At 48.4% G+C, this 19,346-nt stretch overlaps 1 protein-coding gene across 1 annotated transcript in view; it reads left to right on the forward strand.

Moving 5' to 3' along the window:
* Positions 1-9,009: 9,009 nt before the first annotated feature.
* AFAP1L1 (actin filament associated protein 1 like 1) overlaps positions 9,010-19,346 on the forward strand; it is a gene marked incomplete at both ends in the record, with an annotated part of 48,988 nt that continues 38,651 nt past the window's right edge. The window contains 6 exons of the mRNA XM_080698678.1: positions 9,010-9,019; positions 9,555-9,683; positions 11,071-11,154; positions 11,657-11,754; positions 12,987-13,095; positions 19,114-19,212. Of these exons, the coding sequence (XP_080554804.1) occupies positions 9,010-9,019; positions 9,555-9,683; positions 11,071-11,154; positions 11,657-11,754; positions 12,987-13,095; positions 19,114-19,212 (529 nt within the window). The remainder of the gene's footprint in view (positions 9,020-9,554; positions 9,684-11,070; positions 11,155-11,656; positions 11,755-12,986; positions 13,096-19,113; positions 19,213-19,346) is intronic.

Below are 19,346 nucleotides of genomic sequence, written 5' to 3' on the forward strand. Positions count from 1 at the left end.
GTGGTTTCTCTTTTGTCATGGAAACTCGACCTTTGAGATTCTCAATTAAATCTGAGATTCTTCCAGCTAGTATCATTATGGCTACAATAAATGCCTTTGTGTGTGTTTGTGCGTGATACTGGGGATTGAACCCAGGGGCATCCTATCTCTGAGCTCTACCCTCAGCTCTTTTTTACTTTTTGTTTTGAAACAGGGTCTCACTAGGTTGCTGAGGCTGGCTTCAAACCTATAATCTCCCATCTCAGCCTCCCTGAGTACTGGAATTAAAGGTGTGCATCACTAACCCAGCTTTAATGAATGTCTTTTGATTGAAAGTTTCACTGTGGCTGCATCAGGGATGTGGACCAGGAATAACATCTTGAGAACAAGCAACAGTGCTTTTGGCCTGGGGCTTAATTTCTGCTACCTAATATCTTATTTTTATTTCATTTAGGTGGGGAAGGTGGAGGAACAGAGAGAAAGATGATTTTAGTCTTAGTTGAGTACTTACCAAGAACAAGCATTCAGTGGTCTAATCATATATATAATAGGTTTCTAATTTTATTTAAGAAATTTCTTTTGTGACCTAGAAAATAATTATCTCCCCAGTGTTGGGTTTTTGTACCTGTCTGTCCTACTTAAAAGATTGAAGATGTATATTCCTGACATGATGGCTTACAAATGCTGTAACCCCAGTAGCTGGAGAGGCTGAGGCAAGAGGATCATGGGTTTGAGGACAGTCTCAGCGACTTAGCAAGACCCTTTTCCTTTTTTTTTTTTTTTTTTTTTTGCAGTACTGAGGATGGAAACCAGGGCATCCTACCTCTGAGCTACACCCCCAGTCCTATTTTTTATTCTTTATTTTTGAAACAGGGTCTCACTGAGTTTCAGAGGGCCTCATTATGTAGCTGAGGCTGTCTGCGAACCGTGATCCTCCTGTCTCAGCCTCCCAAACGCTGGGATTACAAGCGTGCGCCACCACGCCCAGATGACCCTTTTCCAATAAAAAATAAAAAGGCCTGGGATGTGATCTGGAGGTAAAACACCCTGGGTTCAATCTCCAGTTCAAAAAAAAAAAAAAAAGATTTGGAGAATTATAAACAATGATTAGTCTACTTTTTCCTAGTTTGGGGTTTGGTTTTGTTTAATCCTTGAAATTAGAATTTACCATGCCTCCCTAAGACTAAACTAAACTAAAGAAGATAAGTGAAATTTACTCATGGTTCTAAATTAACTTTAAACATAAAGACCGTCTTATTCACACATCACCTGGGCCAGAGGTAAAAAGATGTGAGGAGTGGATTAGAAATTGGTGAATGCAATCCTTCCTGACTGCAAATGCCAGGGAGATGGTTCCTGGGTTGCATGACTGTCCCACCAACTGAAAAGGGCCGTCCCCTCGCCAGGCATGGAAGGGTCCTTGACTGTGAGCACCCTGAGGGACGGCGACCCACTGCCTCCTTCTGCTGTGACAACCCCAAGCTCAGAGTCAGGGCCAGGACCATGAGCTATCCGTAGGGTGAGGTCTGCAGAGCCCATGATGTCCTCTTGCCCTCCCTTGTGCACCAGGGCATCCGGAATCGCATCTTGGGAGGTCTTGTAGGGATGGGGAGAGCAGCGTCCAGGGCACTGAGCGTCTCACCCATCACTTCATCTACTGTTATTGCCTTCATTGTTTGCTGATGAACTGGAAGCTTAGGAAATTTAAGACATTTCCCCCAGACCCACAGCTGGAAAATGACAGAGCAGGAGGGGAGCCTGACTGTCCACAGCCTAGTCTCTTAACCACTCTTCCATGACTCATCTTAAGCATCTAGTGCTGTATAAATTTTGTGTGAAATTGACACTAGAAACCTTTTTTTCCAACAAATTGTATGATCATAGCCAAGTCAAATAATCTCTTTGACTTTCCACATCTTTAAAATGAGGGGGTTAGAGTAGGTCATCCAAATATTGTGTTCATTAAATAAGTGTTCGTTGGACATCTCCCAAGTGCCGATCAAGATGCAGGCCCTGTCCTCACAGAGCTTGTGACAACAACAGTAGCCTATCTGTCACCAAATACTATCTGATCAGTACTTTGGAATCTGCATAGTTCTGGGAAGTTTTAGAAAACCGCGACCGTGACAGTAACGCACAGTACTGCTACCGTTTCATGGGTATGTGTCCCAGGCGTGCACTATGCTGGGGGCTCCCTGGGCGTGACCTTGCCTAGTCCTCCCAACCGTGAGGTTGGAATTTTACCGGTACTGGGGATGGAACCTAGGGGCATTCTGCCTCCCAGCAACACCCCCAGCCCTATTTTTTATTCCTTATTTTGAAACAGGGTCTCACTGAGTTGCAAAGACAAAGACCTCACTAAGTAGTAGCTGAGGCTGTCTGCGAACTGTGATCCTCCTGTCTCAGCCTCCCAAATGCTGGGATTACAAGCGTGTGCCACCATGCCCGGCTTCTACCATTTTCGTTTTACATAAGACAGAACCAGGGCTCAGCACAGCTTGGAAATGGCAGGATAAGAATCCCAGTGCTCACAGGTCTGACGCTAACATCCTACCCACGGAATCTAATCAAACACCATGCTCTGTGTTCCAGCTACCAACAGCTTCTATAGGTCCTTTAATCCCTCAACCCAGAAGTCCTGTAATTTCTTAAGGAATATGAGAGGTTTTCTAACATTTCTCAAGTTCATAGATGTCCCTCTACCGTGTTTGGTGGAGGATTTTGCAATGGTTGAAACTTGGACTGCCAGCAGCAGAATCACCTGGAGTACTTATTAAAAATGTGGATTTTGGGAGCCAGGCGTGGTGGTGCACGCTTGTAATCCCAGCATTTGGGAGGCTGAGACAGGAGGATCATGGTTCACAGACACCCTCAGCTACTTAGTGAGGCCCTTTGCAACTCAGTGAGACCCTGTTTCAAAATAAAGAATAAGGCTGGGGGTGTAGCTAGAAGGTAGAATGCCCCTGGGTTCCATCCCCAACACCATAAAAAAAAATATGGATTTCTGGGGGGTGTCATAACAGGAGTCCAAAGAATGGATCCTCTGTTTACAACACACCCAACAGGAATCTGGGGCCATTGTGATGAGAGGCACAACCTTCACAGGCTCCCTATGAGCAAAACCCTACATGTGACCCCTCTGGAGTGATCATTAGGGTAGAAGAAGAGGCTGTGGGAGGGAGGAGGGGAGATGAGGTACACTGGAGAGTGAAGTTGATCAGATTTTGTCTTTATCCATGTGTGAATGTGGCACAATGAGACCCACCACTCTGTATAATTGAGTAAATACCAAAAGAAAGGAAAAATGGGGAACGAAAAAAATAAAATAGGTAGATTCCTTATCACACTACAGGCCCATTGAATCGCTCTCTGGATAAGAGGTTGAGGAACCTGTGTTTCTAACAACGCTTGGAAAAAATCTTAACACTTTCTGAACTTTGAGGTTGCTGTTCTGGTTGTATGCATGAGCCCTGGCAGAATCATTTGTCATTTGCATGGTACCCATATGGCTTCTTTCTGAATTAAATTCTCTGATGGTTTAAATCCCTGTGTTTGTTCCCTCCAGCATTTAAGACAACTGTGTTGCTAGAAGCACCTCAGTATTCATTGCACCTAAACGCTGGCTTCTTGGACAAACTCTGTTACCCAAGAGGCAGCCTGCCTGAAAGGTTTCTTATATATGGGATGTATATAAATTTCTCTATGGGATAAGATCTCCACTGCTAGGTGGAGTGTTTGCATTGAGTAGCTGGTTTTTCTTCTGTGAGGTCTTCTCAGTCAGAGCTCTGAGGTTGCAGTAGACTTGCTGGGGAGAGGGCCATGAAGCAGGAATTTCAGCCCCCAAGTAAGGGCTCCCACCCCCTAACCCCCGGTGAAGGGGTCCCCAGGGAAAGAGAGGTGAGCCCATGAAGTCTCACCCAGGGCCCTTGGCAGGAAAGACTTGAAAAGAAGTCCTGCAAGGCCACTACCTGCTGCCTCCCATCCCTGGCCTGGCCTCTGCTGAGCTGAGCTGATGTCTTCTAGAAGAAGATTCCAGCACAGGAGCCCAGGCTTTGAAGATGGAAGACCTGGGTTCAAAGCCTGGCTTTAACCCTTGAACCATGGCTGAGAAACTTCACTCCTCTGTGCCTCTGTTTCTTCATTTGTAAGGCATTGGAGGATTAAATGAGATAGCATGGCTTAACTGCCCAGCCCACAGTACCTGCTCAGCCCCAGGTAAAGGGCCTCTCGTGTTCACTGCAAGCCCAGCTTTGTCAGTAGCCACACTCCCTCTGCCCCACCGCCTGCAAATTCCTTCCTGGCTGTAGAAACAACTCCCAGGTTTCTCACTCCATCTGCTTCTCCTCTGCTTAGCCCCTCCTTCTCCTCCAGGGTCATCACACCTCTGTTAAATGAAAGGCTCTTAGCCAGGCACAGTGGTGTGTGCCTGTAATCCCAGTACTTGGGAGGCTGAGACAGAAGGATTGCACGTTTGAGGCCAGCCTAGGAAACTTAGAAAGACCCTGTTTCAAAATAAAAAATAAAAAGGGCTTGAGATGTGACTCAGTGGTAGAATGCTCCTCGGTTCAATCCCAGTACCTCAAAAAAAGAAAAGCACTTAGAAGTCAAAGCCCCGTGTGAAGAATTCCATCAAAGACCAGGAAGGAAACAGAAAACAGTATTGTGGAGCTGGAGTACTAAAGTTCATAAGATAAATGCAGAGAACTTACTCAGAACACAGTCGTTCTTACTTAGAAACAGCAGTAACAAAGCCCACATTCCACCTGGTAGAGCACAGCGTTTGAAGCCAGAATGGTGCCCAGTTCACGCACTTGCTGAGAGCAGCAAAAAAGCATTAGAGCCTCACAACAACCAGAAAGAGAATTAGGAGGAAAGAGAAACAAACCTGGAAGGAAAGGAAGAAAGAAAAAAAGAGACTTAGGAAACCCAAAAGAAGTCGGGCATGGTGACGCACGCTTGTAATCCCAGTACTTGGCAGGCTGAGACAGGAGGATCGCAGGTTCGTGGCCAACCTCAGCTACTTAGTAAGACCTTGTTTCAAAATAAAGAATAAAAGTAGAGCTGTGGCTGTAACTCAGAAGTGAATGTCCCTGGGTTCAACCCCTAATACCACAAAAAAGAAAAGGAAAGAAAGAAACCCAAAATTTAGCAGTCTAGGATTGCCCATTGCCTACAGCAGTTTGCAAGATATGGTTTGGGATAGAGGATATCTGAAGGGTCCCAATAGTGCTTTCAGGGCTCCATAAGGTTAAGACCACTTTTAGATAGTACTAAGACGTTACGCGCCTTCCTCACATTCCTTCTCCACCAGTGTGGGGTGGGGATGTCCAAGAGCAAGATGGGAAGGTCAGTAGCTCTTCAAGCTGACAGGAGAGGTGTCAGTGTGTTCTTATAGTTTAAGAATTTCTCAGAGCTGATCATGGTGAGGGGTACTGGGAGGCTGAGACAGGAGGATCACAGGTTCCCAGACAATCTCAACAAGTAGTGAGACCTCATCAACCTAGTGAGACCCTGTTTCAAAATAAAATTAAAAAATAGGGCTGGGGATGTAGATCAGAAGCAAAATAAATAATCTTGGGTTTCATCCCCAGTTTAAAAAAAAAAAAGAATTTCTCAGGTTTAATTGTGAACACAGTAAATACAGATAGATACCACCCACAGAGAACTGAAGTTCTCTGGGATCCTACATAAATTTTCCTGCACCGCCAACCTCTGAGGGGCCCGTGAACGCAGAGCATCACAGCAGGTTCTTAAACACACAGCCTGGCCACAGGCCTCAGCGCTCCCCACCATCCTGCAGTGCCTGCCTTGCCACGCGTGGCACGATCTCCCTGCAAGCAATTAAGTGTGCATGCGCATGCGAGGTGTATGTGAGACAGAAAGAAAATGCCCCCCTCCAGGACAATATCTTATTTATTTTTTCTAGACCTTGCCCCCGAGTAGCCAGTCTGGCACTTAATGAGAGCTCCATAAATATTTTGAAACTGAGTTAACTGACGTTTGGCACATGCTTGAGGGTATCAGAAAGGTTTGTGATTCTGTTTGTAAAGATTCCCTTCCAAGAAGCTACAGTTTGGCTGAAATGATTTTTTTTTCCCCCGATACTGGGGATGGAACCCAGGGGTATTCTACCTTTGAGCTACATTCCCAGCCCGATTTTTTAATCTTTATTTTGAAACAAGATCTCACCTATGTCGGGCGTGGCGGCGCACGCTTGTAATCCCAGCTCTTGGGAGGCTGAGACAGAGGATTGCACAGGTTCAAAGCCAGCCTCAGCTACTTAATGAGGCTCTCAACAACTTAGTGAGACCCTGTTTTCAAATAAAGTATAAAATAGGTCTGAGAGTATAGCCCGGATGTAGAAAAGCCCCTGGGTTCCACCCCCAGTTCCACACACACACACACAAAAGATCTCACTGAGTTGCAAAGGGCCTCACTAAGTAGCTGAGGCTGTCTGTGAACCAAGATCCTCCAATCTCAGCCTCCCAAATGTTGGGTTTACAAGTGTGCACCACCACAGCCAGCTCCTGAAATGATTTTAAATGAATTTCTGCTTTCAAGAGGGGCGTTTCCATCCAGAACCCTCGCTTGAGTGGCACTGCAGGGCTCAGGCCCCAGGGTATCAAATCTCCAGGCTTCTTTGACCTGGCTTCAGGGCCAATAGTGCCCCCCAGAGTTGTACCAGTCAGTGGCCTGGGCAGCAGCTGGGCCAAGCATCCCTCAGCCTCAGTAACATGTCCTGGACAATGGATATCCCAATCGAAACACTGACAGATGTGCGATGGGGATGAGACAGGAAATGACTTAGAAATAGCCGGGCCGGGCGTGGTGGCGGACACTTCTAATCCCCTTGCTTGGGAGGCAGAGACAGGAGGATCACGCTGGTTCGGAGCCAGCCTCGCTGGCTTAAGAGACCCTGTTTCCAAATAAAAAAAAATATAAAACAGGTCTGGGAGTGTAGTCCGGAGGTAGAAGGGCTTCCAGGAACCCCAGTACCATCAAAAAAGAAAAAAAAAGAAAGAAATAGCTGGGCGTGGTGGCGCACATTTGTAATCCCAGCATTCAGGAGGCTGAGACTGGAAGATTGCAGTTCGCGGGCAGCCTCAGCTACTTAGTGAGGCCCTTAGCAAATCAATGAGACCCTGTTTCAAAATAAAGAATAAAAAATTGGGCAGGGGGTGTAGCTCAGATGTCAGATGCCTCTGGGTTCCACCCCTAGACCCACAAAAAAAAAGAAAAGAAAAGAAAAGAAAAGAAGAAATGGCTTAGAAAGTGGCTCGCAGGCCGGGTGTGGTGGCGCACGCTTGTAATCCCCCCACTTGGGAGGCAGAGACAGGAGGATCGTGCAGGTTCAAAGCCAGCCACGCTGGCTTAAGAGACCCTGTTTCCAAATAAAAAGTATAAAATAGTTCTGGGAGTGTAGCTCAGAGGTAGAAGGGTTTCCAGGAACCCCAGTACCACCAAAAAAGAAGAAGGAAGGAAGGAAAGGAAAGAAGGAAGGAAGGAGAGAGAGAGAGAGAGAGAGAGAGAAAGGAAGGAAGGAAGGAGAGAGAAAGAGAGAGAGAAAGGAAGGAAGGAAGGAAGGAAGGAAGGAAGGAGAGAGAGAAAGAAAGAAAGGAAGAAAGAAAGAAAGAAAGAAAGAAAGAAAGAAAGAAAGAAAGAAAGGAAAGAGGCTCGCTAGCTCGGTGCTCAGAGGTAGGGCGCACTCATGAGGTGAACAGTCCTATCCACATGCCCAGCCTTTAGCTCACTTTCCACGAGTTTGCAGTGATGCTGGAATGCTACAGAGAATGGCAATGTCATGTTTTCCCAACAATGTCACTGTCTATACAGAAGATTCCTGTTCAACAGAAAGTCCAAGCATGGTCACCTGTTTATCTCTCCTTTTGTCAAATATATGGAGAGCACTCATGCTGAGCAGGCTCTGCTCTAGTTGCTAAGGAACTAAAGAAGCAGAGGCGCCTTCTGGAGCCTGGGCGCCTGCAGACATGGACATTCGGGCACAGCATGGATCAGCCGGGTGAAGTCACAGCGGCAGAGCACCACTGACTCTGAGTGAGCCTGTACTCTGAGCCTACCAAGGCACTGCTGTGCTTGATGGAAGGAGGCCTCACAGCCACCCTCAGACAGCTGCTGTTGTGAGCCTCCCTTCACAGAGGAGGAAACTGAGTCCCTGGAAGGTTAAGTAACCCATCAAAAGTCCCACTTCTAAGGAATGATGCAGCCTGAATTAGAACCCAGGCGCCCAAGCTGCAAGGCTGATTCTCTTAGGCAGGATGTGATAGCCCCTTGTAGATGTCCCAGACCCTGTAGGCTCATGTCAGTCTCCCAGCTTCCTCTGCGGCCCCCAGGCCGGGAGAAGCACACAGAGTTGGAAATTGTGGCCAGGGCGGAAATCCTAGCCTTTCTCCTTGTCTCTTTGTAACTTCAAATCAGCTAACTTGCCTTTTCTCAGCCTTAATTTCTTCATCTGGAAAGTAAGGATGATCCTGAGACCCACCTCAAAATTCATTGGTAGGCTCAGTACTGCAAGGCAATATAGTTTCTTGGTTAAGAGAACAGAGTAAGGTTTGGTCAGGACTCTTGGCTGTGTAAACCTAGAGGCATTAATCTTCCCTGAGTCTTGGTTTTATCTTCCATATAATGGTCATTAAATTCTTGCTAGGAGATTTAAATGCTACAGTAAGGATCCAGGGCTCAGCACTGCGTATAACTGTTCGACATAGGTTAGCATTTATTTTTATGCACAAATGCTCGGTAAGTTGCATAGCAGGGTGGCACTACTACTGCAATGAAGCCGCCTTCAGCTGGAGCACAAACCAAGTCCCAAGTTACTGTTTGGGACAGGGACACATCAATGACATCATGGTCTTGGCATGCTCGAGTCTTTAAAGCAAGCTGCTCCAAGATCTTGCAACTCACTAGGGGCCCAGACCTGGGAACTTGTCAGAAATACAGACACTCGGCTCCCATTCCTGACCTCCTGAGTCAGAATTTGCACGTTGGCAAGATCCCCAAGGTAGTTCCCACATGCACTCAGGTATGAGGTCACTGGTGTAGGTAGGGAAAGAATGGCAGTGCTGACTTTGGGCTTGGGGTGTGAAGGGTTAATGTTTAGTTTGGCTCTGGCCAAGGCACCGGAAACAGAAGGTTCCAGAGATTGAAGCATATGAACTGATGGGACAGGAAGGCTCCCTTCCTGCCCATGTCCTGGACCGCCAAGGGCCCCGGCCCGAGGCCTGCACTGAGCTCCCAAGACCTGCAAGACAGAGAGCATCCTGGGACACAGGAGGCCTCGGTCCTGCCCAGGGCCACCTGCACTCAGTTGCCAGGGTGAGCCCCGTGAGGTACAGTCTCTGCCCAAGGCCATCTGAGGCCTGAGATTGAGTGGGACGGTCCAGGAGAACACCTAGGGCCAGCGAGCAGGGCCCTCCCATGAGGCTGTGGCCAGCACTGGGACAGCTGTGTGTGGACCTTCGCCTCCCTGCTGCACCAGGCCCGGCCCTCCTTGCCCTGCTGCCCTAGCTCCAGTGCTGAACCCAGAGCCCTGACGCGCCCCTGGCCTTTCTCCCCAGTGCTGGAGCAGCTGCTCCCGGAGCTCACCGGGCTGCTCAACCTCCTGGACCAGGAGTACCTCAGTGACAGCACCCTGGAGAAGAAGATGGCTGTGGCCTCCATCCTGCAGAGCCTGCAGCCCCTCCCAGGTGAGCCAGAGGAGCCCCACTCCACGGACAGCAAGGCCCCGACCCTCCTCAGAAGCCTTCAGGACCCTGGGCCTGTGCAAGGCGACGGCTGAGCCTGAGAGCGTGCGGGGCTGTGCAGGTCCTGCTCTGGCCCTGCGTCCTGGCCACTCAGACCCTGCTCCGCCACCTGAGGCCTGGCTGTCTCCTGGTCCTCCACAAACTCACACTCAGAACACAAAAACCACATGCACTACACAACACACACAGCACCAAGCACTCTCATGCACACAACGTACTCCTACACACCAACATGACACAACCCACAGTGTACTCACACACACAACTTGCTCACACAACACACTCCTGTAATCACAGGCCACACAACACTCACACACAACTCATACAACATACCTTCATATGACACATGACACAGCACTAAACAACTCACACAACACACTGCTACATACCACACACCACATATTACATGGAACGTACAACACACACACAACTTACTCATACGACATATTTCTGTACACATACAACACACAATATCATGCCTACATACACAACATACACCTCTATAACACACTACACACATTAATGTATAACACACATACACATAGCACACACATAAATGCACATGCTCTGACCTACACTGGATAGACGGGTGTACATCACACAATCCTACACACACACACACACACACGCGCATGCGCGTGCGCGCTCATCTGGAGTCATACATTTATCTGCCCTTCGATGTCCCTAGCAGCACATACACACCCCCCCAGCCTCTCCTCAACTCCCCAAATAATTTGACAGCACTTTGTGTCTTAGGAAACTCACAAGCTGCCTGTGTCCTCCAGTGCTCAGGAGTTGGGGTCTGGTGTGGTGAGAAGTCACCAGTGGCTGAGTGGCTCCCAGCCTTGCTTCCCAGAAACAATTGATGACTTTGTTGCCCCCGCAGGACCCGGGATGAAAGGGCCTGCGGTTTCCCCATCTGTCCCCAGAGCACTCTGGTAACACCAGGCTCTGAGCACCCTTGCAGCAGGAGACGGAGCTCCTCGATGAAAAACTGAAAGATGTTGGGGTTGCACACCTGTGCCCTCCGAGACAGGACGATCGCAGGTTCAAGGCCAGCCTCAGAAATTTGCAAGTCCCTCAGCAACTTAGTGAGACCCTCTTTCAAAATAAGCAATAAAGTAGAGCCAGAGGTTAGCTGAGAGGTAGAACACCCTGGGTTCAATTCCCAGTACCACACACACACCAAAAAAAGTAAAGAAAAGAAACCCAGTGAAGAGTCACACAGGACCGCGCTTGGCCAGCTGAGTGCTGTGTTCTTGTGGGACAGCAGCCTGAGAAGGGCAGGGAGACCTGGTCCCCCTCACTGCTGCTGTGTCCCCTCCCCCAGCAAAGGAAGTGTCCTACCTGTACGTGAACACCGCCGACCTGCACTCGGGGCCCAGCTTCGTGGAGTCCCTCTTTGAAGAGTTTGGTAAGTGCTTCTCCTGACCTTGGCCATGCGGGCCTCTCTCCCATGCGCAGGGAGGGTCCCCTGGTCAGCGGCTCTGGCCCTGACATTACATCCCAGAGTCACTTTGGGTTCTCTGGGCGCTGCCAGCTCTGAAAGTGTAGTCAAAGTTTGAAGTCACAGGAAATGTCCCTGAGGTTTGAGGAATAGCAGGAACCAGTACATAAGCCAAAGCTGTGCCTCGGAAGAGCTCCCAGGATAACTGCCTTGTGCCTTGATAGCACAACCCTGGAGAATCTCCAGAGCACCACACAAGGACTGTATGGTCTGCGCCTCCTGATGACCCCGGGAGGCACGCGTGGCCAGGTGACAGTGGAGGAGGCCCAGGCTGTCGGCGAACCTGGTTACCCTGGGAAAACTGATGGGGCCCCACCTCACGTGCAGGCCTCCAGACCCCAAATCCAGCCCTGTCCCCTCTGTCGTGCTAATCCTTGTCTTTCTCTGCCCACTGGTCTGATCCTCTTAGACTGTGACCTGAGTGACCTTCGGGACATGCCAGATGATGATGGTGAGCCCAGCAAAGGAACTAGCCCTGAGCGAGCCAAGAGCCCATCTCTGAGAGATGTGAGTCATGGCCCAGGCTCCCTCCACCCCGCTAGAGAGGGTGAGGGATGCTATCTCCGTAACCCTGGGGTCCCCCGGTGTGCAGGACCCTGCGCTCTTTCCTGAGAGGTGGTTAAGGGCAGCAGTAGCACATTGTGAGCATTTCAACGGCCCATGACGTGCTTATTGCGGTCCTGCTGAGCAGGGAGGATGTCGGGAACTGGTCTGTCCTCTTGGACCCAAAAGACATCACCACCCCAACCTCAGATGGCACGTCCAGGAGATGGGAAGCCCTGTATAGGGGTGGCCTCTGCTTTCCCCATGACTGCCGTATGGCTTGGGCACATCATCTCCCTTCTCAGAGCCTGAGTTTTTCACCTACAGAATGAAGGATTAGACCAGATCTAGGTCCCCAACTTTGGGACCAACTCCATGACCGATTAGATCCACCGCTCTCAAAGGCACCACTCATTGACAACTTACTGTGTCCTTTACACACTCGCAGCAACTCAGTGAGATTGGCACAACTGTCATTCTCACATTACAGATAAGAAAACTGAGGCTCAGAGGGGTAAGTGATGAGCTGGACGCCCTTCAACTAGTAACTGCCAGGACACAGCTGCAGAGCTGGGGTTCCCCTGGCCTCAAAACCCAAGCTCTTTGGCACACGCTTGTAATCCCCGCGCTTGGGAGGCTGGGACAGGAGGATCATGCAGGTTCGAAGCCAGCCTCGCTGGCTTAAGAGACCCTGTTTCCAAAATAAAATATAAAATAGGTCTGGGAGTATAGCCCGGAGGTAGAAGGCCCCTGGGTTCCATCTCTAGTACCACCAAAAAAAAAAGCCCAAGCTCTTCACTGCTGGGCCAGTCTAGCTCACTGAATACTGTCTCATGCTGCACCTCACACGTTGGAAGATATGTATCAGCGGGAGGGCCCTGTGGGGCTTGTGGCAGTTTCTCTTAATTCGTGTGTGTTCCATTCAAAGTATAATTACCACTGTCTGGCAGGCCACAAAACTTTCAGACCTTACAGAGGAGCTCTGATACTTCAGAAACTGGGGTAAGAAGCACAGGACAAATATGATCTCAAGTTTTGCCAGCTCTGTGATTTTATTAAGTTACAACTTCACAGTCAGGCTACCAGATGCCACCCAGGAGCCCCTGCTTTCCCTTGTGCCATCTTCCCTAGCTCCTGTCCCCTCTCTGCTCTCCCCCAGCCATCTTGGTCTCACATACCTTCTTTGTCACCCACAGGCAACCTCCCTCCCTCCAGCACTGCCCAGCAAGCCTCCGCCTGAGGACTACTATGAAGAGGCCCTTCCCCTGGGACCCGGCAAGTCCCCTGAGTACATCAGCTCCCACAGTAAGTTTGGGTCTCCTTGGGGGTTACAGGCTTCTTCCCTGAGAAGCCAGTTCAAGTTCCTTCTTCTCCTTCAGGAGCTGGAGTGTTAGGCCTGGCCCCAGCCCAACCTTGTTACCACTTCCTGAAGCAAGGACTGTCCCAAGTACCTGGCCTCTCAAAGCCAGGCTGGGTAGACTGATGAGCATGGCTCAAAGGCAGGGTTTGAGCTAGTATCTCAGTCCTGTGTGGCCTTGGCCCACCGTTTTCCCATCTCTGGACATCTATTCCTCCACCCTTAAAACAAACAAAAAACTACATGCATTCATATAAGTATATGAGGATAGCCAGATACAGTGGTGCCTGCCTGTAATCCCAGTACTTGTGATGCCCACCTCTGCAACTCAGCTAAGCCCTCAGCAATTTAGTAAGATCTTGTTTCAAAATAAAAAAGAAAACAGTATTGCAGGTGTAGTTCAGAAGTAGAATGCCCCTGGGTTCAATCCCCAACACCAAAAATAAACAAACTAGGATGCAGGTTGCATGTAGCCAACACTCTAGAACTGTGTCAGCCCAACTGCTCCTCTGTGTCGGGTGGTGAGACAGTTTATACTTGAGCAGAATCACAACTTACAGGTAGATTAGGTTATCAAGCCAAATGGTAAGATAGGACCCTTTGGGGGTGTAGCTCCGTGCTAGAGCTCTTGCCTAGCAAGTATAAGGCCCTGGCTTCAATCTCTAACACTGCAAAAGGAGGGGTGTCATACTGGAGATTAAATCCAAGAACATTCTACCTCTGAGCCCCATCTCCAGCCTTTTTCACTTTTATTTTGAAACAGGGTCTCGACAGGTTGCTAAGGGGCTCACTAAGTCAGTGAGGCTGGTCTAGAACATGTGAGCCTCCTGTCTCAGCTTCCCAAGTACTAGGATTATAGGCGTTCACCACCACACCCCCAGCTAATTTTTTTATATATATATGGTATATGGTCTTAACCAGAGGTCTTCAGAGTTCAGTGTGCACACCCCAGGGATTTAGAAGATGGTGTGGGAAGAAATCTTATAAACTTTATTTATTTAAACTTAGTTCACATCTATTTAAAAATTCTATATGAATATTTTATGAGATTTATAAACTAATAATAGCATGATACTTATAATTTATACATGTTTAATTTATACAAAGGCAAATATAGAAATAATCTATGTGTATATTTTTACTGATAGGTGTACTCAATTAAAATTATTTAGAAGGCACTTGAACAAATTACCTTTGAAAATCACTTAAATTTGCCACAAAGGAGAGCCCTTGATCTGTTGTTTCCCCCAGAGAGGTAACAGGTGGCTTTTTTTTTTTTTTTTCCTAGCACTGGAGATGGAACCCAGGGGCATTCTACCTCCGAGCTACACCCTCAGCCCTATTTTTATTCTTTATTTTGAAACAGGGTCTCACTAAGTAGCTGAGGCTGGCCATGACTGGGGATCAGATGATGTCACTTTCCTGAGTTCAGAACCCTACCATTATATTCAAGAACTATGCTAGAAAGCCAGGCGTGGTGGCTCACGCTTGTAATCCCAGCATTCAGGAGGCTGAGACAGGAGGATCACGGTTCTCGGACAGCCTCAGCTACTTAGTAAGGCCCTCCGCAACTTAGTGAGACCCTGTTTCAAAATAAAGAATAAAAAATAGGGCAGGGGGTGTAACTCGGAGATCCAATGTCCCTGGGTTCCATCCCCAGGCCCACACACACACACAAAAAAAGAACTATGTTAGGTTTCTTGATTACCCAACAAAAGTAGTTGAATTTGTATACAATCATATTGGTGTGATGCTACCCTGTCATCCAGTGACAGTGGAATGTTCTCCTAACCCCAAAATATAAAAACAAGCCTATGCTAATCAGAAATGAATTCCAAGATAAAATGATTTAAGAAAATCAAATATAGAATACTATATACATAACCTAATTCCATTCCATTCTTTTTTTTCCTTTATTTTATTTTATTTTTGTTTCTGGGGATGGAACCCAGGAGCATTCTACCTCCAAACCACACCCCCACCCCCAGCCCTATTTTATTTTTATTTGGGAACAGGGTCCCACTAGGTTAGTGAGTCTCACTACTTGCTGAGGCTGTCCTTAAACCTTTGATCCTCCTATCTCAGCCTTTCAAGTACTGGGATTATAAGCATGTGCTTATAACACACATATTTATACATTTAATTATTTTCCTAGGCTTTACAAGAAGCTATTATTAGGGTTATCCTAAGTAAAATAAAAAAAAAAATCTGTGTGGTGAGCCGGGGTATAGCTCAGTGATAGCTTGCCACCATGCTTGCTGACCTGGGTTTGATCCCCATCATGGAAATAAATAAGCAAACAAACAGATAAGCCTGCTGTATAATTTAAGAAATACCTTATTTAGCTGGATGTGGTGGCACACACCCTAATCCCAGCTCCTCGGGAGACTGAAGCAAGAGGATCGCTTGAGTCCAGGATTTCAGAGCCAGCCTCAGCAACGTAGTGATACTCAATCACAAAAACAAAACAAAGCAGAAAGGCTGGGTAAAGGGAATCTGTCCTACCATTCTTACTCTTTTTGTATTGCTTGTGCTTTTTCATGGGTACAGTTTTTTTTCACTGTGATAAAATATGCATGAACTTGACTGTTTTCACCATTTATAAATGTCCAGACAGTTGCATTTAATACATTTAGTCATCACCACCATCTAGTTCCCAAAAGTTTTCATCTATCTCAAAAGGAAACTGTAAGCTGGGCGTGGTGGCGCACGCTTGTAATCCCCGCACTTGGGAGGCTGAGACAGGAGGATCACACGGGTTAGAAGCCAGCCTCAGTTACTTAGGCTCTCAGCAACTTAGTGAGACCCTGTTTCCAAATAAAGTATAAAATAGTCTGGGAGTATAGCCCGGAAGTAGAAAGCCTCTGGGTTCTACCCCCAGTACCACCAAAAAAAAAAAAAAAAACAACCAACAACAACAAAAAAAAAAGAAACTGTACCATTAAGCAGTCAGGACCCAGTCCCCTTCACCTAGCTAGCCCCTGCCAGATACCAATCTCCTTTCTGACGATGTAGATTTGCCTATTCTAGATATTTCTTATAGATGGAATCATACAATATGTGCCTTTTCTGCCTGGCTTCACATGCTTAGCATAATGTATTCAAGGTTCGTCCTTGTTGGAGTATGTTTCAGAATTTCATTCCTTTTGTGACTGGATAATATTCCGTTGTATGGACATACCATAGTGTATTTATTATTTTATCAACTGATAAAAATGTTTAGGTTGTTCTCACCTTTCGGCTGTGGTGTGGTTGGACCAGGTGATCTGTTGCCCTCGTCAGCCTTGATAGTCCCCAAGTCTTTGTTCCTACAAACACCTGTTTGGAAGTGAAGCCGGCAACTTTTCCTCTTTCATCCACTCAAGTGCAGGGGAGGAAGGAGAGGAAGAAGTGCTGCTGGGCTCCCAGTCCCAGGCCAAGCCCCTTGGCTAGATGAGGTCCACTTCCTCAGAGCAGAGAAGATCGCTGGTGGGAGCAGCAGGGATCCTGGGGCAGAAGGGAAGGGAGGGCCTCAGGAAGGGCTGGGACCTGGTCCAGGGAGAGCTCACCAAGCCCGTGGAGGAGTAGACTTCCTCGGGCTCAGCATCCAGCCCGGCCAGGTGTTGGAGCACTTTGCCCTACCCCACCCCACCCGAGGGGCGGGGGAGCAGCACCCAAGACCTCAGAGTGCCTGCTGGGAAGGCGGCCTCTGAGCCTCGCTTGGGAGACAGCACTGGGAGTCCCAGTCACTAGGAACGTGAGTGCTGCTGTCCTCAGGAAGCAGAAGCAGAGCTCTGGGGAACAGTGGGGCGAAGGAAGGCGTCCTGGAGGAGAGGGTGTGCCTCCCTCTCCAGCCACTTCAGTTCTCCAGGCTCTGGCCCTAGCACACTGTGTGTGGCTGACTCCTCACTTATAAAGTGGGGTGGAATCTACCTCCCTGCCCAGGGAAACCAAGGCAGACGCTAAGCCGACAGCGGCCGCCCTGGTCAGCACGGTCTGCAGCCAGGCACTGCTCCTGGAGCTGGTGTATGCCTGTCCCTAGGCACCGTGGGGGCTGTGCGCCCCGCCCACCCCTGGTAAATTTGAAATGCAGGAAGCTGTGTTCTTTCCAAGGCACTCAGTAGGTGGGAGAGAGAGGACTTGAACCCAACTCACATCAAGCCCAAGTCACATGCCTGTCACCGGCTGAAGTCTGTGTGTGTGCTCCAGGGACGATACATCAGAGAGGCCATGTGCATTTTTTATTAATTTGTGTAATTAGTTTATTCCAATTCATTAGAGTTAAATATAGTTTTTATTTTTATGTGTGCTTAGAATTGTCCTATCAAATTGCTTTTTGTAAGTACAGATCCTTCAGCCCAGCTCACTCCAGTGAATCTGAGTCTTCTGACCACCCCGCAGATGAAGTCCAGCCTTGCATTTTATTTAAAATTTTTTTCTGTATATTTCTGGGTGGTGTTGTTTCTTTGTTTTGGAGGGGGGGGTGTTTTTGTTTTGTTTTTGCAGGTCTGGGGATGGAACCCAGAGGCATTTGACCTCTGAGCTAAACCCCCTGCCCAATTATTTTTTTTATTCTTTATTTTGAAACCGGGTCTCACTGAGTTGCAGGGGGCCTCACTAAGTAGCTGAGGCTGCCTGCGAACTGCGATCCTCCAGTCTCAGCTGCCCAAATGCTGGGATTACAAGCGTGCGCCGCCACGCCCGGCTTGTTTCTTTGTATTGCAGATTGAACCGAAGGCATTCTATTTCCAAGCTACATCCCCAATCCATTTTATTTTTGAAACGCAGTCTTATAAAGTTGTTGAGGTCTCACTCACTCATTTGCCGAGACTGACCTGAAGCCTATAATCCTCCTAGCTCAGCCTCCCAAGTACTGGGATTCGAGTCATACGCTACCCAGTTAGGGATCTGCATCCTCAAACAACTGCCATAGGGAAGGAAACAGACCAAATACTGTTTTGTGCACATATGAATATATCACTGCACCAATTAAAAATGTTTAAATAAGCCAGGCGTGGTGGCGCATGCTTGTAATCCCCGCGCTTGGGAGGCGGAGACAGGAGGATCGCACAGGTTCGAAGCCAGCCAGCCTCAGCTGGCTTAAGAGACCCTGTTTCCAAATAAAAAATATAAAATAGGTCTGAGAGTGTAGCCCGGAGGTAGAACGGTTCCATCCCCAGTACCACCAAAAAATAAATAAATAATAAATAAATAAATAAATAATTTAAATAGTAATATATATTTATTTTATTTTATTTTTTGGTGGTACTGGGGGTAGAACCTGGAGGCTTTCTACCTCTGGGCTATACTCCCAGACCTATTTTATATTTTATTTTGAAACAGGGTCTCACTGAGTTGCTGAGAGCCTCACCAAGTAGCTGAGGCTGGCTTCGAACCTGGGCAATCCTCCTGTCTCAGCCTTTCATGCATGTGGATTACAAGTGTGCACCACCACGCCTGGCTAAACACTTTTTAAATGAACTCCAGGTGATTCTAATGCAGAATACAGTGTGAGATGCCCGGTCAACTGGAGCAGGTCGATTAGGAAGGGCTGAGGTGGAAGAGGAGGAGAGTGCAGAGTGGGGAGGTTGGTCCAAACCCACGCAGCTGATACTCCACCCGCACAGTGCAGGGACCAGAGTGGTGGCCAAGATGCTCCCGCACACCCTCGATGCCCTGGGGAGTGGGGACCGACCACCCCTGCCTGGGAAGGTCAGAGGAAATGTCTTTTAGCTGGGTGTTGATGGAGCTGTAGGAGTTCTCTGGTAGAAGATAAGAGGACACAGGGAATAGCAGGAACAAAATACCTGGAGGTGTGACCGGGCAGTTCCTGGGGACAGAGGGACTGCTGGGGTCAGAGTTGACAAGATGCAGGGGCCAGGGCTGCCCTGGGCGCCCAGTGTCTTCCCTGAGGTGTCCAGGGCCTTCCCAGCACTGCCCTGGGTCTACGTGTCTCTCTAAGCTCAGCTCTTTCTGACCACCCGCAGATGGCTGCAGCCCAGCACATTCGATTGTGGACGGCTACTACGAGGACGCAGACAGCACCTACCCTGCAGCCAGGATGAACGGCGAGCTGAAGAACTCCTGTACGCATGGCAGTGTGCACCCCAGTTCTGTCCTCACGAGCAGCCAGTCCCTGGCATGCTCGAGCCCGCCACCCGTACCCAGGCCACTGTCACCACAGATGCCCCAAAGCCCTTGTTTCTGTTGACCCCAGGCT

This window comes from Muscardinus avellanarius (genome assembly GCF_963383645.1).
Source record: "Muscardinus avellanarius genome assembly, chromosome: 7".
NCBI classification, from domain to species: domain Eukaryota; kingdom Metazoa; phylum Chordata; class Mammalia; order Rodentia; family Gliridae; genus Muscardinus; species Muscardinus avellanarius.